Source organism: Pongo pygmaeus, chromosome 8 (assembly GCF_028885625.2).
Source record: "Pongo pygmaeus isolate AG05252 chromosome 8, NHGRI_mPonPyg2-v2.0_pri, whole genome shotgun sequence".
Lineage (NCBI taxonomy): Eukaryota > Metazoa > Chordata > Mammalia > Primates > Hominidae > Pongo > Pongo pygmaeus.
In genome coordinates this window covers 32,537,277-32,562,809 of record NC_072381.2, presented here as the reverse complement: position 1 = coordinate 32,562,809, position 25,533 = coordinate 32,537,277, and the positions used below count along the sequence as shown (strand labels likewise).

The 25,533-nt window shown below is 36.1% G+C and overlaps 1 protein-coding gene across 10 annotated transcripts in view; it reads right to left on the bottom strand.

Moving 5' to 3' along the window:
• Positions 1-6,211: 6,211 nt before the first annotated feature.
• Positions 6,212-25,533, bottom strand: part of ZEB1 (zinc finger E-box binding homeobox 1) — a 191,824-nt gene continuing 172,502 nt past the window's right edge. For all 10 annotated transcript variants that reach the window (XM_054437233.2, XM_054437234.2, XM_054437239.2 and 7 more), the window contains 5 exons: positions 24,562-24,764; positions 20,718-20,823; positions 13,511-15,321; positions 11,315-11,495; positions 6,212-8,722 (listed from right to left, as the gene is read on the bottom strand). In XM_054437233.2, the coding sequence (XP_054293208.1) occupies positions 8,130-8,722; positions 11,315-11,495; positions 13,511-15,321; positions 20,718-20,823; positions 24,562-24,764 (2,894 nt within the window). In that variant the 3' untranslated portion in view covers positions 6,212-8,129. The remainder of the gene's footprint in view (positions 8,723-11,314; positions 11,496-13,510; positions 15,322-20,717; positions 20,824-24,561; positions 24,765-25,533) is intronic.

Here is a 25,533-nt window from a genome sequence, read left to right as displayed (position 1 = left end):
TGCTATGAACGTATTAATACAATTCTTCAGGTGGATATATGTTTTCATTTTTCTTGGATGAATACCAAGGGGTGAGATTTTTGGGTTGTATGTTAAATATGTGGGTTTTTAATAAGAGACTGACAAACTACTTTACCATTTTAAATTCCTACCAGCCATGTACAAAAGTTCCAGTTGCTCTATATCCTGGGCGACATTTGGTGTTTGTTACTGACAGTCTTTTAAATTTCAGCCATTCTATCAGTTGTGTAGTGATAGCACAGTGTATTTTTTTTTTTTTTTTTGGTCTATCGGTTGTGTAGTAATAGCACAGTGTATTTTTTTTTTTTTTTTGGTCTATTGGTTGTGTAGTGATAGCACAGTGTATTTTTTTTTTTTTTTTTTTTTTTTTGAGACGGAGTTTTGCTCTGTTGCCCAGGCTGGAATGCAATGGTGTGATCTTGGCTCACTGCAACCTCTGCCTCCCGGGTTCAAGCAGTTCTCTGCCTCGGCCTCCTGAGTAGCTGGGATTACAGGTGCCTGCCACCACGTCCAGCTAATTTTTGTATTTTTAGTAGAGATGGGGTTTCACCATGTTTGCCAGGCTGGTCTTGAACTGCTGACATCGTGATCCACCCGCCTCGGCCTCCCAAAGTGTTGGGATTACAGGCATGAGCCACCACACCCAGGCCAGTGTATGTTTTAATTTGTCTTTTCCTAGTGACTAATGGTGTTGATCATCTCTTCATATGCTATTTCTCTCTTGAATGCCTTCTTTGGTAAAGTGTCTGTTTAAAATTTTGCCCAATTAAAAAATAGTGTTTTCTTCTTTTTATTTAGTTGTAAGAGTTTTTAGATATTCTTTATATATTCAACATGTATAAACACATATTTTTAACAGCTTTATTAAGATACAGTTCACATACCATAGTTAACCCCTTAAAATATATAATTACATGGATTAGTATCCTCACAGAGTTGTGCAAATATCACCACAATCTAATTTAGAACACTTTCATCACCCCCAAAAGAAACTCATACCCATTAGTAGTCAGTCACTCCCCATTCTCTCCCCACCTCGAGAACTATGCAGCCACTCATCTACTTTCTGTCTATATCGATTTGCCTATTTTGGACATTCAATATAAATGAATAATAGAATACGTACTCTTGTGATTGGTTTCTTTCACTTAGCATGTTTTCAGGATTCATCTATGTTGTAGCATGTACAAGAATTTCATTCCTTTTTAAGGCTGCATAGTATTCCATTGTACAGATATACTACATTTTAACTATTCATCAATTGATGGATTTGGGTTGTTTACATTTTTTGGCTATTATAAGTAGTGCTGCAATGAACATTCATATATAAGTTGTGTAGACATGCTTTAAACGTCTCTTGGGTATATGCACATATATTTTGCAAATATTTTCTCCCTATCTGTGTATCCCATTCTGATTTTCTTAACGGCATCTTCCTAACAGATTTACATTTTGATGAAGTCCAATCCAACAATTTTATGATTCATGCTTTTAGTGTCTTATCTAGGAAACCTTTGTCTAACTCAAGATCACAAAGAATTTATTTTCCTCTAGAAGTTTTATAATTTTAGCTCTTATATTTAGGTCTATAATCTATTTTGAAACAATTTTTGTATATGGTATGAGTTAAGAATCAAGTTCATATGGATATCTAATATACAGATATCTAATATCAGCATTGCTTTTAGAAAGGACGATCGTGTCACCATTTATACCTTGAAACATTTGGCAAAAATCAATTGATTATGTATATGTGGGTCCTTTTTCTACTATTATTTCTGTTTTCTTGATCTATGTGTCTATTCTCACACCCAATACAACTTTGCCTTGATTACTGTAGCTTTATAAAAATGTCTCTAGAAATCAGGTAGTGTAAGTCCTCCAACTTTTTTTTTCTCAAAATTGCTTTGCCTACTTGAAGTCCTTTGCATTTCCATATAAGTGTAGAACCAGCCTGTCAATTTCTACAGATATGTTGCTGAGATTTTTAGTGCAATTGCACTGAGTCAATAAATCTTGGGGAGAATTGACATCTTAATGATATTGAGTCTTCCGATCCATGAACATAGAGTATCTCTCAATTTTTGTTGCATCTTTAATTTCTTCCCAGCAACATTTTGTAGTTTTCAGTGTACAGGCTTTGCCCATATTTTATCAAATATAAGTATTTTATACTTTTGATATTTAAAACATTTCCATTCTTATCGCTAGATAGAATATGATTGACTTTTTCATAATGACTATGTATCTTGGAACTTTACATTCACCTTTTCTAGTTTTTTGCAAATTCCTCTGTTTTCCATTCTTATCACTAGATAGTATATGATTGATTTTTGCATAATGGCTGCGTATCTTGTAACCTTACATTTACCTTTTCTAGTTTTTTGCAAATTCCTTGTTTTCTACACAGACAGCCACACTATCTGCAAATAAAGTTTTACTTATTTTTTCCCCAATGTGTATTTCTTTCATTTATTTTTGTCATGTTTCCTTGGGTGGGATCTCCAGTACAACGTTCCATAAAGGTGTGAGAGCAGATATTCTTGCCTTGTTCCTAATTTTAGGGGGAGAGCACTAGATCCTACACACTGAGTATGATGTTAACTGTAGGTTTTTTGTTGATGCTCTTTATTAGGTTGAGAAAACTCCCTTCAATTCCTGGATTGCTGAGAACATTTATGGCTTGGTGTTTAATTTTATCAGATGCTTCTTCCACACCTATTGAGATGATTGTTTTTCCTTTTTATGCTATAAACACAGTGAATTACACTCCAAATGGTCCCTGCCTTATGATGACTTGACTTTATATCTTTCATCTTTATGGTGGTGCAAAAGCAATACATATTCAATAGCAACCATATTTTGATCAAAATATTTTTTGATTAACCGTAATTCTGATTTTTTTGGGCTAGCAATATGCAGTACAATACTCTTGTGATGTTGCAAAGCAGCAGTGAGCCGCAGCTTCCAGTCAGCCACATGATCACGAGGGTAAACGGCTGATACGCCACAGTGTACTGTGTTGCCAGCATTCAACACTTTCTTATAAAATAGGATTTGTGTGAAATGATTTTGCCCAACTGTGGGCTAAGTAAGTGTTTTTAGCATGTTTAAGCTAGGTTAGGCTAGGCTATGATGTTCAGTAGGCATACTAAATGCATTTTTGACATGGTATCTTAAACTTATGATGGGTTTGTCAGGCTGTAACCCCTGGGAAGAAGCTTCTGCAACTGATTTTTGAATGCTTAAAAAGCTTGCACTCCTAGGAGAAATCTCACTTGGTCATGATCTATCTTCCTTTTGATATATGGTCCAAACTGATTTCCTAAATTTTGTTAAAAATTTTTGTATCCACGTTTATGAGCAACATCAATGTGTAGATTTGTTTCTTGTAACGTTATTGACTGGTTTTGGTATTAGGTTAATGCTGGCTTTACAGGCTGAAGTGGGAAGTGTTTTCTCCTCTTCAATTTTATAGATGAGTTTGTGTAGAATGGGTACAGTTATCTTCCTTACATGTTTGGTAGAATTCACTAGTGAATTTGCTTGGGCTGGGAATTTTCTTTTTGGGAAGATTTTTAACTAGAAATGTAATTTCCATTGATAATAGAAATTTAGGTTATCTATTTCTTCTTGAGTGGATGTTGGTAGTTTGAGTCAAGAAATATGTCATTTTCATCTAAGTTGCCAAATTTACTGGCATAAAGTTCATTAATATTTCCTTATTATTTCTTTATAGGCTCTGTAATGATGTCCCTCTCTCAGTCCTGGTATTAGTAATTTGTATCTCTTTTCTTCTTTCCTTGATCTATCTTGGTAGAGGTTTACCAATTTTACTAATCTTTAAAAAAAATAGACTGATTTCATTGATTTACTCTATTTTGTTTTCTGTGCTATTGTTATTATTTCCTCTTTCCTGCTTGGTTTGGGTTTAATTTTGTTTTGTTTAATTTCTTAAGATGGAAGCTAAGATTCAATCCTTTATTATTTTCTAATATAAGCATTTAATACTACACGTTTTCTTATATTCACTGCTTTTGCTGCAAGCTACAAGTTTTGATATGTTGTATTTACCTTTAGGTCATATTTTATAATTTATTTTTAACCACATCTGGGCTAATGTATTGTCAATTTTCCAATAATTTGGGGGATTTTTCAGATACATTTGATTTACTGATTTCTAGTTTAATTAATTCTTTTGTAGTCGAATAAAATACTTTATTTGCAATTCTTTTAAATCTGAGAGTTGACTTATGGCCCATAATATGGTCCCTCTTCATGAACGTCCCATGTGTTAGGAAAAAAGTGTGTATTCTGCTATTGTTGAATAGAATGTGAACTAGAGCAGAGGACAATGTTCACATATTGAATGTCCTAATATATTCTCCCACTGACAGGACGAGATGAAATCTGTTCTACATTTTCATGTCAACATAATCACTGCACTTTAATAGTATCCTTTTCAAGGTTCTTTTTAAGTTTGCTCACAGATTTGAAAAATCTCATTCCCCATCCATTGTTTTCCACCAGGCTATGAAATGTGTATTCGTCTTATATTTTCTATTCATGTACTTCAAGGCGAAGATTGAGATACTGTAAACTATTCTCATATGAGATGTGATACAGGCTAGGTAAGAGCATGGATTTCAGGCTGAACATGGTGGCTTACGCCTATAATCCCAGCACTTCGGGAGGCCAAGGCAGGAGGATTCCTCCAGCCCAGGAGTTCAAGACCAGCCTGGGAAACAGTGAGACTCCCTGACTCTCCAACAAACAAACGAACAAATAAACAAAAAGCCAGGTGTGGTGGTGTATGCCTGTTGTCCTAGCTACTCAGGAGGCTGAGGTGGGAGAATCACTTGAGCCCAGGAGGTTTGAGGCTGCAGTGAGCCATGTTCACACCACTGTACTTCAGCCCAGGCAATAGAGCAAGACCCTGCCTCAAAAAATAAAAAAAAAAGCATGGATTTTGGACTCAGATAAGCCTGTGTTCATATCCTCATTCTGCTACTTAAGATGTGTGTGTTCATGGGCACATGGTCTTTATTTGTATTTTTTAATGAGGCTTTTGTGAACATTTTGATAGTAGTGAAATACCTGTGCATGGCATGAATAAATAATATATGGCCCTGCTATTATTTTTGTTGTATGTCGTATGAGGGAATACTGGGAAAGGTCCATGTACATTTTCTTTCTGAAGAGTTGTGGTAATGCCTAAATTCCTTTATTAGCCATTTATCCATACATATCAAGCACTGCCCTCATTGAGCTTTATATTACATTGTGGATACCTCCTAAGAAGAGTTTCTTATTCTTAGTTCCTAATCCTTTTCAGTCAATCTGTTTATTGGTAGCTGCTCTCAGTGACAGCGGAAATCAGGCAACATGGTAACGAGCACCTAGGAATGTGGGGTCCTAGAAAGGGAAGTGAATTCTACAAAAGGAGAGCCGACTAGGATTGGTCCTATCACTCCTATTGGAGGTAGTCATGCCCACAAGCCAGCAATACCTGTGCCATATACCATGAGGTTAAGCACCAGGAAGACACCTAGAAATACACTTTCAAAAAATCAAAATAGTAAGGCAATAGAAAAAGAAGGCATAATTTATTGCGTCTATTGTGACTAGTGTTTAATAAGACTTATAAGAAAATAACCAAATTATTAGATCATTTAACATATATATTCTGGAATTAGAAGCAAAAAAAGTGAGAACATAGCTGAGCTCCATAAACATGCAAATTATATTTTTTTCAACAAATATCTGTTGTCCCAACTTATGCCGGGCACCCTGTTAGGCAGTGAGGAATGTGAGAATGACTATGACAACGTGGTTCTTGTTCCTAGTGGGGAAGGAATATAAATAATAGTATCAGGGGTATGATGACAGAAGTGTAGGAGCTGAGAGTGAGAAAGGCATCTAAACCCAGGCTTCCCTGAAACGACCTGAAGCATGAGATGTGGAGGATTAAGGATTTCAGGAAGAAGGAGCAACCTGTGAAGAGGTTTTGTCAACTCTGACCTCTCCAGAAACATTTAGCCACAAGAAAATCCATAATTTAGTGGAGAATATCTAAAACATTTAGTGTTACCCAAATTCAGCTCAAATGAATCAAATGCAGGATGACAATGTACCCCATTTCACAGCTTTCCAAAGAAAATACTGATAATGATGAAAAGAATGACAGCAGTTCAGGCTTGTTGATGCATTTTATTGTGAGATGGGGGGAGTCTGGTAAAAAACTAGAAAATGACCATGATGTAACAAGGAACTTAAAAATGAAGAGTCAGATCTGTAACTTACATACATGAATACAGGAACAAATTGGCACAAAATGTTAAACATTGTTCCCAACACTGTTTATAGAAGATAATCCTAATTTGGCTTACTAAGGAAATGAGAGTTTTATGGTTAGGCTAATTTCTTAATAAAACTGCAGAGCATCATGCTATTAGTCACACAGTGAATTTCAAAATTTAAGTTTTATATTAAAAACTGGGTAAAGGTAAAATGACTTGATTGTAGTTGTAAAACTAATACATTCCCATTTAAGTTCTGTTCTACAGTCCAAGGCAAGTATAAATGTTAACATAACACTGTTAAATCAAATCTCAATGCAGGAGAACCAATTGCATCTCTACTTTAAATCTTATCAACTTTCCAAATTTTCATACTAAAATATATTATTGTATTAATACAAACTACAGTATTATACACTACACTGTGTAATAAATAAAGAAATATAAAAATAAGACACATAAATATAAAAGTTTTCTAAAACTAAAAGTACATATGTCAGTAAGAAGGGTATTAATACTGCCAGGTTTGAAGACATACAGTACAAAAATGTTGCACAGATCTATAAACTAAAAGAAATAAAATAATACTGATAGGTAAAAATCAGCTAATGTTGTTAATAAATTGGGTCCATAATAACTAACATTTGGAAACAGTTATGAGCCAAATAAGAATGGCATGTCCATGTCTGAAATGCAAGTACATGGATAAAGCAGATTAGAAAATTTCCCTTTCGTTTCTGTAGAGAAATTCTGAAAATCATTTAACATAAAATCAATACTGAGGAATTGAAGGATGAAATGTCCCAGTGTTTCAGTTTCTCTGACAGAGTCAGTGGTTTTAAGTTTTATTTGGGAATTTTGATACAACAAACAAATCAACAAATGCTAGTTATTGTAGGCCACACATTGGATGAAGGCGGGTTAGAGCCTTGAAAATACTGAGAAATGGCACTTACAGCACACAGGTCTTGCTTAAGGCCAAAGGAGATACAAAGCTTCATGTCATATCCTTCATATGTTACCACATATTCAAACACAATCACAAACACTGATTCTGATGATTTTGCTGTCCTTATCAGATTAACGTTAGTCCCTGCTATCAGAACTCAATGGCAATCTTTTGAACTCCATTTTAAACCACGAGTAAGAAACTTCAGTTCTTCTATCAGCTGCTTTCTTAAGGCTAACAATACACTTTAAATGATAATACGCTCTACTAAGACATCTAAATATTAGAAATTACTACCTTCTAGACTGAATTTATAAAAGGTAGTTAGCACGGGTTGGAACTACATTATACTTCTCTGTGAAGGGAATTTTGTAGTGCAGAAGTTCTCACATTTTAAAAAACATAATAAAATACTGAAGCGGATTTAGCATATGTTTACCAATAAAAAATTATAAAATTTCTCCCAATTGTACAGCTTAAGAATAAACCAACATAAAAGTGATAATACTGATAAGATAAAACAATGCCAGATGCATATCTAATTAATCAGCTTCCTTTAACCTCTTGTATCGTTGCTCTCTGAGTCATTAAGGTTTTCTAATCTGCTGCATGTTACAAACTTGTTCCTAACTTTGAAAACTGCATGAAAAATTACTAGGTCTGAGGTTCAGGCACACCCGGATTTATTTTTTTTGTGTGTGTGGTTTTTTTTTTTTAATTTTGTATTTTTTTAGTTTTTACTTTACACAGTAGTGAACAGGAATCACAGCATAAAGGTTACTGTGTTTCCATGAAAAGCAAGGATAATATTGAACAAAATTCATTATCAATTAGAATTTATTTTCCTTCTAGAAAAACGATTAGGCTTCGTTTGTCTTTTCTTCAGACACTTGCTCACTACTCTCGCTTACTTTTTGTTCTAAGCTGCTTGCTTGACTTTCAGCCCTGTCATCCTTCATCAGACCTTCAGTTTTTGCTTCTTCTCCCTCATTCTCTGCCTCTTCTACCTCTTCTTCTTCCACTTCTTCTTCCTCCTCCTCCTCTTCCTCATCCCCTTGTGGTTTTTCACATTCTTTTTCTTCCTGCAATTCTTCCATCTCTTTATCCTCCTCCTCTTCCTCTTTTTCACTGTCTTCATCCTCTTCCCTTGTCAAACTCTCTCTCTCGTCCGAGTCGCCCTGTGAGGGAGATGCCCTAGCACCCACGTGCTCATTCGAGAGGATTTCAGGCCCTGCCTCTTCCTGCTCTGTGCTGTCACGTTCTTCCGCTTCTCTCTTACAGTAGGAGTAGCGATGATTCATGTGTTGAGAATAAGACCCAGAGTGTGAGAAGCGCTTTCCACATTTGTCACATTGATAGGGCTTTTCTCCAGAATGTAATCGCATGTGTTCAATCAAATGATGTTTGTGTTTAAATGCCTTTTTACAGATTCCACACTCATGAGGTCTTTTACCTGCAAAATAAGAATTCTGTTAAATAAAATGGTGGTATTCAGCAAATAAAATCCTTACATGGTTTTTGGGGTACTTCATGTTGTAGAAGGGGGAGGGTTATTAGTTTCACTTTTAAAACATTTCCAGGTCCCAAACTCTTTGTCATATAATACTGCAATTTGGTTTGTTCTTTACATTAAAAAACGTAGTGCTCTACACTCTGCTGTGCAGATGATTAGGTCAATGGGAGCTACATGAGATTGAAATGCCAAAAATACAAGCATCATGACAGCGAGGTGGAAAATGGGCCAAGTGCAGCTGGGAGGAGATGTCTGGTAGTGAGCGACCACAGTGAGGGCAGGCAGGGACAGACGTGCTGCTCACCTTGTGTTCTTCATGATCACTACAAGGTCCCTTTTTAGTCATTTTGTTTTCCTAGTCATAAGCTCTGCCCCCAATGAAATTTTTATGTTTACTATACACTTTTTATATACGCTAAAACTCATAAATATACAGTGTATATACTAAGCTTCTTTAGAAAACCACAGCCATTGTAGTATCTCAGATTTTTTTGCCCCCTAAGAAACAAGTTTTGGCCCGTGAGGGCAATATTGCCCCTCCTGAGAATGCATGGGCTACAGGAGTGCTGCTGCCCAGACATGAAAAGGACTGGCAACAACTGATCATAGTCAGGATCGATAATGTCCAATTTCAGAGCTATCAAGCAGTTAACACTAACAAATGCAGAAATGATTTTTAATTTTAGAAATAGTGTAGTTTTTCATATATATTTTTCACTTTGATATTTGCTAATATTTAACTTTGCCTGAAGAGGAAGGGGATTTTCTAACTTTTCTTAGATCTCTGAAAACCAGAGGACTGAGTTACAAGGGGCTGATTTTGAGAGGTGTGACTTTCTCTTATGTAATACTAGTTTTTAGCTCCAAGAACCTTCCAAGTGTCACTGTATGAATCCACAGATTGAAGAAGGAAAAACAATTCTATCTTTTCTCACAAGAGTAAAAAATACACTGAAACAGTTAAGAATATGAAAGATAAATATGGATACTGTAGTCATAATGGCTGGTAGTGGGGGCAGGGAAGAGCAGGTAGGGGATTAAAGAGCTCAGGATAAACCCAGCCCCTTCTACAGCAACCCACGTTAGAGAGAGACACAGGAGTGTGCTGGAGCCAGTTTGTACTGGCTGGAGAGAGTCTACTGCTAAATTTTCAGGAATTCTGCAAGCTGACTGACATCACATTCAAGCTTGAAATCCATCATGATGGGAGTATTTATGCCACAAAAAGCTGCAAACACTACAAATCAGGGCTTCCCCACCCTTCAGAGAACCAGGTGTTAAAATTTATCAGTACTTCACTGATGGAAGGAATGAAATAGGCCAGGAGTTGGCAACTATTTTCTGTAAAGGGTAGTGAGTATTAAAGGCTTTGCAGGCCAAATGGTCTCTGCAGCAGCTTCTCAATCCTGCCATTGTAGAACAGCATGAAAGCTGACATAGACAAAAAGTAAACGAATGGGCGATGCTGTCTTCCAACTAATTTTTAGGGATGCTGATATTTGACTTTCACATAATTTTCATCAGTCATAAATATTCTTTTCATCTTTTTCAATCATTTAAAAATGTAAAAACAAAATCAAAAACTACCATTCTTACCTCATAGGCCTTAGAAAAACATGGGTATGCTCACATTTGGCCTGTGAACTATAGTTTGCCATCCCTGAGTCAACCTAAGGAGGCATATTTTGTGGCAGAATTACAGGATCTCAGAATTACAGGATCTTAGAATCTTCTAGTCCAACCTCTTAGGCAGAACTTCTTACTTAAAACAAAAGATCTTGACTTGCCAGGACAGCTTGCTGCATGCTTATGAAGCAGCTTTTTCTTTTATGAAGCAGCTTTTTCTTTTATGAAGCCAGATCCTGTCTCCCCGTGACTTTAGCCCACTGGTCTCATATTTTTTATTAATGGGTACTATGTACTATGTTTTTATTAATATAGCATAAGCTTGCATTAAATGAATGTGGACAGAATAAATGCTGTGTCAGCTTAAAGGAAATAAGTCATGAAAAAAACAAAAAAACAGATGAAGCAAAAAACCAAAAGAAAGGCACAGACCTTAAGTACTAGGTAGAAGTGGGCAAACAGGTGAAAATGGCCAGATCAGAGAAGTAAAAAATAAGAAAATTAATTCTGGGTCAAGCGTGGTGGCTCATGCCTGTAATCCCAGCACTTTGGGAGGCCGAGGTGGGTAGATGTCTCGAGCTCATTAGTTCAAGACCAGCCTGGGCAACATGGCAAAACCTGTCTATATCAAAATTGGCCGGGTGTGGTGGTATATGCCTATAGTCCCAGCTACTCAGGAGGCTGAGATGAAAGGATGGCTTGAGCCTGGGAGGCGGAGGTTGCAGTGAGCCGAGATCGAGATTGAGCGCCCCTGCACTCCAGCCTGGGTGACTAGAGCCAGACCTCGTTTCAAAACAAAATAAAAAAAAAAAAGAAAGAAAGAAAATTCTAAAACTTTAGTTTTTAATTTTGCATCTTCCAGTATATCATATGATGGACACTTTATGTTTGTGTTCACTGACATACCTGTGTGTTCATATTTATGTCTCAATAATGAACTGCTCTTTTGGAATATCTTATCACACAAATCACAAGCATACATTCCATTTTCTGTCTTCCGCATTTTCTTTTTGGGCGGTGTAGAATCAGAGTCATTCTGATCCTCTACATTTGATACTCCTTCTGAGCTAGTATCTTGTCTTTCATCCTAGAGGGAGAAAGGTGTGAGAAAATTTAATTTAACATTAAAAGATAAACAAGAGATATACATAAAAGCATGAGATAAAGAACTACTTTAACTTATACTTTTATACTTTCAAGGACTTGACCAAAGCAAGCACAATGATCTTCACCGCACATGCGCCCCAAGGGTGGGGCCAGATCACAGGTGGAGATGACAAAGACAAGAGTGAGGTTGGGGATAACACAGTCAAAACTATAGCAAAGACATATACTCAACTGGTACTGGAAAGAAAACAAGGACACCCAAAAGAAAGCATGTAAAATATATAGTAACAGAGTTTACCTAGTTTCATGTGAATCATTACGAGAAATTTGCAGAAGGTTTTAACTTATTAGTTTGCTAATTAATCACTCATTACTAACTGCATCGTTTGCCTTCATTTTTTTCATTCTGGGTTTCACTAAGCAAAAGCTAACATTCTATTTTTAAAACCTGGTCTTTCAATTGTATCCTCCAGAACTTCAGGGTTCTTTAACCTCCACGGTCTCCTTGAAAAGAGAGAGGTGTGCTCTACCACTTGTCTAAGGAGCAAGATGGAAAAACAATGCAGGAGGGTCTATCTTTTTAACAGAAATAATTGCTAATCAAAATGAACCTTTAGAATTCCAGGGTGATAAAAAGAAACTCCAGGCAGTCTCATGGAGATAATTTTGGGCAGCACGTTCTTATGTAAGCCAAATAACCCTGCAGGGAGCCTGTTGTGGAACTGGGTCCCCTAAGATCGTTCTACCTTATCTAGAGTGTTCCATGCCATTGCCTCAAACCCACACATTTTCTAAAAGTTGAAGGTTTTTCACAACATTTCTTATGGCTTTATGAGGCAAGAGAGGTGCAGCCATTTGTCCCTGTCATTTGTGAGTGGCCCTGGTGCTGAAGTAACTTGATTCTACTTTCACTGCTACTTGATCTAGTCACGTGACACGTGAGTCTATGAAATGCTAAGGATGGCTCTTTTTCTATTCAAAGGCATGCAAAGTGTTCTGCACACTAAAAATTTAGAGGACTTCAATGACCATGTAAGAAATTTTTTTCAAGAGTTATCACAATTACAGGAAACCCAATCAGTAGCAATATTTAAAGGAAAACAAAAGCAGCAAACACAAGTTTGAGCAGGATATTGAAATTATTATACTTATAGAAAATATTTGCATAAAATACCAAATTTGTCTCTAGTATTCATTTGGTTCCATCAGAAATTGATGGAAAAAAATGGGAAAACATCAACATCAGTGACGTGGAAAAGGTCTGGACAATGAGGCATACAATAGCTCTATCCAAAACTATTGTGGATTTTGGGGTAAGACCAGTTCAAGGGTTCTTCCTGGACAGAATAAACACTGTTCTGGTAAACACTAGTGATAGTTAAGGAGGAAAATGCATATGTATTTTTAGGTTCACAGCCACACTTCCTCATATACATTATGACTGAACACTGTTTATGCCCAGTTCATAAAATGATCAGTAAATTCCCAAGATGCATTCTTTGTATACTTCATTCCTGTTTATTTAATTAGAACCTTTTATAAACAGATGTATTAGTATATAAAAGTGATAGATAAGTTTTCCTGGTATGAACCTGTGAATGGGAACATATTTTCATTCATTAATGACCATAATCAAGGCAGAAACTATCACTAATTTTAGGAATTTAGCTATAAAAACAGAAACCCAATTAGCGAGTATTTCAATTTTGTTTTTTGATTTCTAATTTCAAACAGGTTTTTAGCTGGGACATATAAATCATCTTTCACAGTAGAATAGCATTTCAAACTTTAAGCTGGTAACAATACCCTGGATTAGCAAACAACCAACTGAAGACATCATGCCAGAAAAGTTAAAGCAAACATTGATCCTTTTAAAAATGACAGTTTGTAATAATCTAGTTGGCTCTATGGGACTCATATTTATTAGACAAAGTTAATTGAAATTAGTCAAATAGCATATTACTAGCCAGGTTCAGGATGGGGGTTATTTTTTACCTGATTTCCATTTGGCTGGATCACTTTCAAGGGTGGTTCTTGGACTGCAGGGCTGACCGTAGTTGAGTATGTGTATGCCACCTGGGGAATCAGAATCGTTTGCTTATTGGCAGCTAGTGCTCGTAAGCATGGAACACTGTTCTGGTCAGCAATGGCCACGATTGTGGGTAACTGGGCAGTGACTGTAGGTATAGCGATATTTATGGGGTTGGCACTTGGTGGGATTACATTTACAACTGGTTCTGAGTCTGTAACACAACTGTCCTTTTGTGGCTCCTTTTTTGCGCAAGACAAGTTCAAGGGTTCTTCCTGGACAGAATAAACACTGTTCTGGTAAACACTAGTGATAGTTGACCTTTCTAATAATTCTCCCTGTTGCTTTGGTAGTGAAAGATCAAGAGGTTCTACTTGTGGCTCTTCTTGTGCACCCTCAGCTGTGTACAAGTAACCCTGTGTATTTCTGGATGAGGAAAGGTTTAGAGGTGATGGGGATGGTGTACTACTTCTGGAACCATTGGTGGTTGATCCCACTGGTAAAACTGGGGAGTTAGTCATCTTCAAAGGACTTTGTAGATTTACTGTGCTGTCCTGGGGTTCATTTGCATTTGCAGATTGAGGCTGATCATTGTTCTTGGCAGGGATATTTACTTTGCCTGGTTCAGGAGAAGATGGTTCAGAAGACTGCACTGAAATCTGTCCAGCTTGCATCTTTTCAAACCACTTTTTTACTACATCCAGTGGTAGGTTTACTGAATCAGCAATTTTTGAGAGCTCTTCTGCACTTGGTTGTGCATTCAAAGCATAATATGCTTTTAGGAGAGACAAGAGGTTCTTTAAAGGTGGCTGACTGGGAGACAAATTGCCATCTCCAGTAGCTGATGAAACAGAGGACTCAGGCTTCTCAGCTTCTGCTGCAGGGAGTGGAGGAGGCTGAGTAGGTTGCTTTAGGTCATAGTGCTTTAATTCTGGAAGTGCATTAATATCTCCTGGACAATCATCACACAGAAGACAAGTGCTATCATTCACCCCCCCTTCAAAGCTTTTGTCCTTCTCAGACTTAACAGTAAGATCTTCTGGTAACTTTTCACTTTTACAACTGTTTGTAGCGACTGGATTTTCTTTTTTTAAATTTTGAGGAACAACTTGAAGTTGGCTAGGCTGCTCAAGACTGTAGTTGATGATAATTTTGGTTGTTCCATCTTGATCAACCAAAGGAAGACTGATGGCTGAAATAACAGAATGGCCACCTTGTTGTATGGGTGAAGCATTGATTGTTTCTTGTTCTTTGGATGCAAGATTGGCTTGATTATTCTCCAACACTTGCCTTATTACATTACCATCTACCGCCACTTTAAGTACATTCTGAATATCACTTAAATTGATACTTATGGGAGACACCAAACCAACTGTTGGCAGAACAACAGCTTGCACCACGCCCTGAGGAGAACTGGTTGCCTGTAATGGGCCACCACCAGTGAAAACCCCATTTTGTAAAGGGGTTGAACAGTTGATTCCTGAAGCAACCACTATGGGTTTGAATTCATAATCCACAGGTTCAGTTTTAATTTGGTTAACAGAAAGTTGTTCTTGAAGGGGTTTATTCTCTATCTTTTGCCGTATCTGTGGTCGTGTGGGACTGCCTGGTGATGCTGAAAGAGACGGTGAAGAACACTGAGATGTCTTGAGTCCTGTTCTTGGTCGCCCATTCACAGGTATCAAGCTGATACATTTCTTACTGCTTATGTGTGAACTATAGGAGCCAGAATGGGAAAAGCGTTTCTTGCAGTTTGGGCATTCATATGGCTTCTCTCCTAAACAAACAAACAAACAAATTATATTCACTGAATTATTACATATAAATTTTTATGTATCCTCATTTCCCTAAAACAAGCGGTATCAATTTTAAAAAGAAGATTGCCATGCATGCTTGTGACAGAATTGTATTTAGAATAATCTTTTTAGCTTCAAAACCTATATAGATGTGATGAATGCTAGTAACTAAGTCTGAGGTACATGTTCTGCTAAACAATCATGGAATCTTCTCAGCATATGTGTATAATATTTCCGCCAATCTTTATAACTTCAAATAATTCTCAAGTATCAAAAGTAATTAATTACATTCTACTCTTTCAAGTATGTTTTTTCTCATCCCGTTTCACCGACCTACATAATTTTCTATATTTTACTCTACTCAACCATCTGTAGGAGAAATATTAAAGAAAAATAAGTAAAATGTCCCATATGACTTAACAAGTATGAATATCTATCTTTGATTAATAAAAATTCCGTACTCATAGGGCTTTCTTGAAAATAGTTTTTCCCTAATGGGAGGAAAACTTTAAATATAAGATATTCTATAAACATTGGCTCATTAAACTGGAATGTATATACCCCCAGGATAAACACTGTAGTGGGTATCAAAGCAGCTTGGAGTTTCAATTTTAGTGACAGTGGATATGATAAAACATTATTTTTATATTAAAACAGAGAAAAACACATTTGTGTGACTTGCTAGGAAAAGCCACACACTGTCAAAGTAGCCTTTGGCTTGCAGAGGCTTCCCTCAAGCTGCTTCCCTAGACTCTGTGGGGTAAAAGGCATTCATTCTCCTTGGCTGTTAGGGATACTTTGGTAGAAAATTTTGAAAGCACCAAGCTAAATGGAATATTTTCCTACAAACCTAATGTTTCCTTTGAGTTTTAAGTTATAGTTCACTAATTTATAATTTAAAGGTTACAGACTATAAGCTTCAGTAAGGCAGGAGCCTCTGAGGCTTGTTTGCCATTTATCCCTTGCACCCATCAAAGTACAGGTTGCAAAGATGCTCATTAAACCTTTTTTGGATGAATGAATGGCTAATTGTTGAATGATGAGATGTGATGACACTGATTTGTCTACTTAGTATCAAAATAAAACTCTCCATCTCCTGCTCTTTTTAAGAATTAAAATGAAAGCAGTGAGGAAGTCAATTTAAGCCCTACTAAAAATTGCTTCAATAGTAACTTCAGTGCTATAGTTTAAAAATGTGAGTTATATTTTCTAATAAATATGATTATTTGAAGAATCATATTTAAGAATTGGAAGAGATTTAAGAAGCCCTTGTAGTACAGCCTCCTTTTCAATGAAGAGTTCATTTCATATCATTCTTGACACCAGCTAATCTCTGCTTGAGCTTCTTTAATAAAAGGGGAGTTAGGACCTACTGGACAGCCTTGCACAAGAAGGTCCTGTCTGGTTCTGCTGAGGTCCATGGATTTGGGTTCAAATCCTGGCTCTATCACATAGTATTTTCTTAACATGTCCAAGCCTTAGTTTTTCAATGTGCAAATGCAGATACATTCTCATTGGACTGTTATAGGGGTCATATGAGATTATATAGCAAAACTCTTAGTATGCTCTCAACAAATGCTAGCCACTTTTTAAAAAGGCAATTCTACTAAGAGACAGGCTGAGTATGAGCCAAAGTCGACTTGCTATGATGCCTATTTCCCTATCCTAGTTTGTCCTGATGCCACACAGAACAAGTGTAACTTTTCTTCTTAAGTCAAACCTTCAAATGGATCAAGAGCTGCTATATGTATTCTTAAACTTCTCTTATATAGGTTAAATATACCTAGGTCCTTCAAACATTCTGCACAGGATGTGGTTTTTAGAACCCTTACCGCTTGTTAACCCACCTCTGGAGATTCTCCAATTTATCAATATTTTTCCAATGCGATGCCTGGAATAGGATTCAATTCTCAAAATATATCAGACATAAGTTTCCAGTGGGGGTAAACCAAGGAATATACTCTAGTATATCTCTATTTTAACACTTTTAATTACTTGATAACATTTTTACATGAACTACATGCTTATTTTCTTTCTAGAGATGCTAGAAAGATAAACATCTATAATACAAACTATTTATTTTTTAAAACAGGGGGACAGAAATGGTAGGTAAGGGAATGACTTTGGGTCAGGATGACTACATCACAGCCCTAGCTTTGCCATGTACTACCTGAGTGACCTTGGACAAGTTAATTAAGCCCTCTGAGCCTCAATTTTCTCATCAGTAAAAAAGAAGAAAATAATAAAACCTACTCCGTAGGGTTATCCTGAGGACTATATGAATTAATGCACACAAATAACTAACATGTGGCTGTACATAGCTAAGGATCCAATAAGTGCTAGTTATCATTATTATTGTTAAAAATTATCTTGATATTTTATCATTGCCAGAAAGAAAGTTTACACAACAATTATTCTAAAGCCAAAGTCACTATATTTGTTCATTTAAAACTTCCTGTTTCTAGCTTCATAGCTTTATAGTTTATAGCTTAGGCATATCACTAATTTATCTATCGAGGTTAGGGTTTACAAGTAGTTTAGCCTGAAGGTTACATCAGGAAGTTTCACTACTCAAAGTTCGGTATACTATGTATACTGACTTTTTTTTTTTTTTTTAATGGCTAAGGTGGGTGTTTGGCTGCATCTGATACAAAAATTTTCCAGGCAAAAATTACTAAGACCATGGAAAATTATTTTTGGGGGTGGACCACAGCCATGTGCAGGTGTTCTTTTGTCTCTAATCTGAGTGGAGGTCTGGCGGCCTTTTCCTCATGATAGCTCAATTCCTACATGTAGAATCAACTAATTATTACACACATGGTTCTGCATAGGGTCATGATCAAAATTTTTTGGGTACCAGTATTTAGCAACAATATAGGTAATTTTAGAGGGTATAATTTTGGATCCTGATTCTCAACATCTTTTAAAAAGTCATGTGAAAAGAAAGTTATGGAGGTTTCCTAAAGGATATTCAGCTCTTCCATTATTAGATACTCTAAGCAGAGCTTTTCAAACTATTTGTGGTGAATGACCAATTGGCTTTGTTTGGTTCTTTTTTAAGTTTCCAATCTACTGTGGACCAATATTTTATAAAATATAGTAAAATGCCACAAAGTCTTGGTATAATAAATGCTAAATGCTTACTCTCAATTTCTGTACTTATCTCAAGAATGAGTAACACATGGTTTGCAGACTGGTACCAGTCCTGAGATGACACTTTGGGTAGCCTTTGCTCGAAAATCTTCTCTTGGAATCAACCAGACCATCAGAGAGCTATGTACTTAAACTGTATCTACATGGCCACCCTGGAGCAATGCTTTTCCTAAATCGCACTTTGGTGAACTATGACTGGCTTCAACTGAACAATCTGATTTAAAAAAGAAACCCTATCAAATTCTCTGCTGTGTTATTTTAAGGATATTTCTGAGGAGTATATAACTTCTGTTTTGTTCTTTTCTCTTTATGTTGTTCCAAGGAATAACGTTTTCTATGGACTCGGTATCAGGAAGGCAGAATAGTCCTTTTTCTAGCAACTGATTTTTTTTTTTTTTTTTTAATTACAGACACCCTGGGTCTTGGTTACTGATTGTCATTTTCTTCCTAAACCTTAGAGCTTAATTTGTGGTCCACTTCCAGCATACGTATGGCATTTCACAGCATTCATTTTGTCCCCCCAACAATTTACTTCATGTTAGTCTTTAATTTTTCTTACATATTTTTAAATTAAAATTACTTGCTATGTTAAAGGTATACAAGCCTCACATTAGATGTTTTAAAAACAAGACAGAAATAAGTACATAATGAGTGGACAGTGCAGAGTACAGTGGGAGCTTTGTGTTCCATGATCTGACCTAAATTTGCATTAGCTTTTGAGCAGCAGCAGCATATAGTCAGCTCATATTAAGCTCTGGGCCATTCAAATTTACTACTTGATTGAGACTGATTTTTAAATACCAATGCTTAACTTTCAACTTCTTATTTCTAGACCAGTATTTCAATCCTTGTTCTGATTTATACTTTCCAACTTTGTATTATTTATAGATCTGATAAATCTTCCTCTATGACTGCAATATGACAAAATGAATATGACTCATTATATACATGAATCTTACTGTTAGCTTTATTTTCCTTCCTCTGCCCTGATTTCAACGTTTTAAAATCTCTCTTGAATTAGCTATATCTCTATTAACAACTATAAATCATCTCTGGTAAGAAGGTAGGTTGTTAAAATATATTATTATTGATAAAAATTGTTCAATAGCATAGGAGCTAAGAAATAGAATATTGTGGCAGGCTGCAAAAGACAACCTCTACTTTTTAGAAACAATAATCAATGTGTGAAAATAAATGTTTTGGTAAGGATCTTGGTTTAAGCATTTTCAAGTGGTAACTTCAGCACATTTAACATTGAGGGTTAGCCTTAATGAGCAATACAGTATAACTTTTAGAAATGCAATTCCAAAATAAAACATAAATATCACCAACTATGATTCACAAAGCTATCCAACTATACTTTTTTTGTAGGATGATGTTTGTAAAATGTAAATGTCAATATATAATTTTCACAAAATAAGCAATGTGTGAAAACTCATAATTTCCCATTCATGGTTAATAATTTTTTCATTAAAATTATCTAAATCTAAAATAACATATCAAAATTTATCAGGAGATGAACAGATTTCATAGGGCGTCGTGGGATGCTAGCAAGTTTTCCTTTTGCGTTTTGTTCAGGTAGAGTCTCCAAAGAAATGCAAATATAGCTCTCTGTTTACTCTGAGTTCCTAAAATAGACACAACACTTTCATCACATAATAGTATTAACCTTGTAAGTAATAATTTAGAGAATGACATGGAATAGACAGGTGAAGATGGTGGGTGAGCACATTTTTCTTTTAGATTCTCATTAATGCTGTAATCCTTTCACCCCCTCTCATTGCCTCTATATCATCTCTCCAATATTTTCTAATCTTGAGTTACATCAACTTTTCTCAAATAAAGGATATCTTCACTTCCCTATTCTCTTGTGCAAATTGTATCTCTATACTCTTTTCCATTCCCCTGTTAATTGTGCAAAGGAGGCAATGACATTTACATTAATCAGAAAGCTAATGTTTTCAGGTTGTACTTACTAAAACATGCTATATTATCTTCTGATTAGGAAATCTGGAGTATGTCATACTACATTAATTTGATATACTTTAGTCAAAGGTTAAGACTCTAATAAAACATAAAATAAACATAAAATTTCTCCCAATTAGTGTATGCCAAAAGAAATGCAAGGAGTTTCTGAGCATGTACGTAGATTACATGTTATGATATTTATTTATTACCACATATGCTATGATATTCAGGGTGTAGAAAGAAAAAAAATATTTACCACTGTGAATTCTTAAGTGCTCTTTTAGGTGATGTTTGTATTTGAAAGCTTTTCCACACTCAGTGCACTTGAATTTACGATTACACCCAGACTGCGTCACATGTCTCTGTAAGAAAAGAATTGGTATTTTATTTGTAAAGCAAAAGATCTTTAGACTAAAGAACATCCAATCTGCTAAGAGTGACATTTTTGTGAGCCTGAGGTTTGTTTTGTTTCGTTTCTTAAAGACCTCAAATTTCAGCAGTCACAAAAATCTAACTCTTAAAATTATTAGCAGTTGTAGCAGTCACAAAAATGTAACTCTTGAAATTATTACCAAAAAGGATAGTGATAGTGGGGACAGCATTTGATACAGAAAAATACCAACTTTCTAAAGTATCAGAGTTCATCCTTTATTAAACGATATTCAAAATTAGTAAAAATAAAGTAATATATACTTTGCTAGGAACTAGAGGTTAACTTGTTTGCATTCCAATTTATAGATATAGAAACCGCATCCACAAATACTGAATAACCTGTCTAAAGCTCACTCAATAGAACAAGGTCCTGAATAGAAGAAAAGACAGGATTTTTCCTGTACTTTATCCTGTCTCTTCTAGTTGATATTTCCAAAATGTGCTTTAATCTGATGATTAAGAAATACTTCCAGTTTTTTCAGCCAAATGTGGATTATTATAATAGCTTTCTGTCTGGTTTATCAAATTCCCATTTTCACATATTTCAAATGTATTCTTCATACTTAGATTAATCTTACAAAAGCACTGCTTGAATTGCATTCTATCAACTCCTGCTCATAAACTTCTGAAGGATCCCCATTAACCCCTCAATAAAGATTCCGAGTCTACAGATTCCAATATAGTCCCTGAGTTTCCAAGATGATTCTTCACCAGTTTTTTATGACAAGTCTATGCCTCAGTCATTTAGCGAGCCATGGTTTTCTGCACACATATTGCTCCTCTTTATCTTTTGGCTTTGGTTTATATAATTCCTTACTCCTTCACTGTGTTTTCCCATAATTTTGACTACTAAGATTCTACCCAGCCTTTAACGGCTTAACTCAACTACTGCTTCATGCTCTTCCAACTGGAATCTCCCTTCCTTTGCCTTTTATACAGGAAGGAAAGAGAATTAGTACTTACTCTGAATCAGGTCCTACTTCATTAAAACCCATGACTTAAAATACCAAATATATGGTGACGACTCCCAAATTTGTATCTCTAAACCTCTCCCCTTAACTCCAGACTTTTACAACCAACTGCTTCTTTGATATTGCCAGTTGGAAGGTGATAGAGATCTGAAACTTAACATTAACACCAAAGTCTTAATTTCCCTCCTGCAAGCCAGCTCTCTCTTTAGTATTTCCTATCTCTGTGAATAGCACTATCATTTATTCGGTTATAGCTTAGGCCTTAAACTTTGGAGTTATTCTTGATTACACTCTTACTCGTGTAACCTCACCCAATCCATCAGCAAGCATATGAACATGTTCTGAAGCCAACAATCTTATTCATCTGTCTGCCACCAAAACCTCTGGCCTAGATTACAGCAAAAGCCTCTAAATGTTCTCCCTGCTTCCGTTCTTGTCTCTCTTATCTATCATCCAACAGTCAGCATTCCCCTAAGAATAAAAATTAAAAATTCCTGGATCCTTGACAGGCATCCCCACTGCACTTTAGAATACAATCCAAAGTCTTTATCTTGGCCTACAAAAGGGCCTATAATATGTAGCCCCCAACACCTCTCTGGCCTTACCTTTCTCCCTTTCACACTGGCCTCTGCTGTTCTCAGGGTGTGCCCGGCAGGTTCTGGCCTCAAGGCTTTCTTATGTTTCACTGTTTCCTCTGACTGGAATGCCCTTCTCCAATATTCCATGACTGGCTCCTTCACTGTATTCAGATATCCCATTCTCAGAAAAGTCTCCCTTCTCTGTAAAACCTAGCAGCTTTCATCACCTTCTATCCTCTTATCCTGCTGTATTTTTCTTCATAGTACATATTATTTCTGTTTTATATAATCTACTAATGTATGGTCCCTACTATCAGGGACTTTCTTTTTCACTACTGTGCCTTTAACACCCAGAAGAGGGCCTCACATATAAAAGAAACACAAATGTTTGTTGAATAAACAAGTTAGTAAGACTTGAAAATGCTTATTTGTTAGTCACAGTATGATTCTCAAGGGCCAGCAAAATATACATTCTACCTTTTAGTTTGCTGCCTTGTAAACTAAATTGTTTCCAAGACCTCCCAGTTATATTTCCTCACATTACTGCTCCCCATATTTATCACAGCTTCTTCCTGACCATAGTCTGACCCACGGTTTATATGTAAATCCTACTACATTTGCACCCACTGGAAAAATCATCATAGAATTGGTTTTCATGCTCATCAAAGATTTTGGAGTTTGTTTTTATAATGGCATCTTCTGCTTTCACCACCAGTTCAATCCGTCCTCTCCTTTCACGATGGCCCTTGAAGTAGAGGGAATATGGTGGCAGCAGCTGCAGGATGGGTCTGCTTCCTGAATGTCACGTGAGTAGGCTCTTTCCCAAGCCTTGTCTACACTGTGGCCACATCACAGCGCTAAGGTACAAAACATACTCTTCTGCTGGTCTGTCTCTGATAAGACTCATTAATAGGGGCACTTGGAAGGAGACGGTATTTGCCTTCAGTCGTCCCTTCTCTGTATTAATTTCGTCCTTCTCTTGGAGCTCTCCCCTGTTTCAAGTGCTCCTTCATGGGCTTATGGACCATTAACCTATAAAATCTTGGTTCTATTCTCCCTGATTGCCACCCTCTTCTTATTATCTTGTTATTTCATGAGTACCGTTGCCAAAGTACTAAGGAAATAGGTTGACTCTGCTCAGTCATTCTTTTTCTGTTACAATTTTTTGTTGTTGTTTGTTTGGCCTAGCCATCACCTTGGCAAATGGTCTAACTTGTTCTCTATGGGATATGTGACACATATTAGGTACATCCATAGGGCAGAGTTCAGGTATGTAGATATACATCATTCTTTGATGTAAGAAACTGGAAATGTGGCCTAACCCCAACATGTACCCTCACAAACCCTGTGTGGTTGAAAATTTATTTAATTTTTAAAGTTAGAATTAAGGCAATATTAATTTCATTGTTGATGGTTGATAGCGATGAGGACCTTGTAAAAGAAGAACAACTGATAAAAGCTTTTTTGACTTTAATCCTAAATATAGAACCAGCAATTTAAATGTAACTTATAGTTACAAAATGGTCTTGGTTTATACTTCTGAAAACTGGGGCACAGTGACACAGAAGTAGAATAAACCATATAAAAATTGAGTCTTCAGAATAAAAAAATCTAAACTTTAGATTTTTAGAGGAGGCAAATCCCTTTACTATGGGGGAAAAAAACCACATAGCTTATAGTGAGAATAAATAGTAACCGGTTCAAAGAAAATTAAACTTTTTAATTTGACTTTCTTGTCAATTTGGTTAGTATAATGTGGTTTATATAGTCAGTATTTATTTTTCCTACACTGAACATTTTAATAGAATGCAATTTAACATCTTCTAAACTTGAACAATTATCTGTTATGGCATAAGCAAAATAATTAAGTCAAGATGGAAAGGGTCTTACCTGAAAAAAATACTGAGTTACCTCTAAAGTAATGTTCGTATGTGGTTTTTAATCTCAGGAATGACCAGATAACTCAAATAAATAATCATTTGCACTTTTATAAGGCTGCAGATATAGCACTGTTTAGTACATTCTTTTAACTTTCAAATATATTAAAATCCTTGCCTTCCATTGAGGGCTGAGTTGTCAAAATCTGGAAAGTTAGTGAACTCTCAGTCATTGCACTTACTTGATCTCTTCCTGATTTATGTGATGTCATGTGACGTTCAAGTTGGGTTCTGTATGCAAAGGTGTAACTGCACAGGGAGCAACTAAAGTTATCTTCATTCTTTTCATGACGATATTTAATGTGTTCTTTCAGAGAGGTAAAGCGTTTATAGCCTCTATCACAATATGGACAGGTGAGTAATTGTGAAAATGCATCTGGTGTTCCTGTAAAAGAAAGATCATATATTTTAAACTTAAAACATTCAGAAAATATTACCAAAGTTTCCACTAAGTCCCCATGCTATGTTCCAGATATTGTGCTCCCCACTTTATATTTGATCCTCAAAACAATATAATGATACTCATCTCTATTTTATAAGAGAGAGAACAGTGGTGCCCAGGAAGGTTAAATAACTTAAAAGAAAAGTCACAGAGCCAGAAAATGATGAAGTCAGGGTTCAAATACGGGCTGTCTGACCTTCAAGTCCCATCTTTTTCCCTAAACCATAATTCTTCCCTTTTGTCATGTGATTAGCTAGAAAAGAAAACAAAAGTAAAGTTAGAATGTAGGTTGCCTTTGTAAGTGTATACAAATTAAAGGGGAATTGTGCTCTACAACAGAGTCTATTGGTAACAATGGTATGTATCATTATTTATTTAATGTTTATTCCTCTGATTTTGAAAATGAAACTACCAAGTCATTATCATCAAAGAGTAAACAGTACACACACACTATGTTTCCAAGAATCCCTTGCAGGTAGGTGTGGCCATAGGACTGAGTTCACACCAAAAAGACAGTGTGTAAGGTGGGGAAGGAAAGACTGATGGGGGCCAGATCTAGGCCTGCTACATAAACACATCCCACGCATGACCCTGCTTGTAATTTCCCCTATTGAAATACACTGGCAAATGTGCTATATAACTGTATATGTATGAATATATATAGATTTTAGAAAACAAAGGCATTCTGAATAAATTAGTTTACCGAATGAAC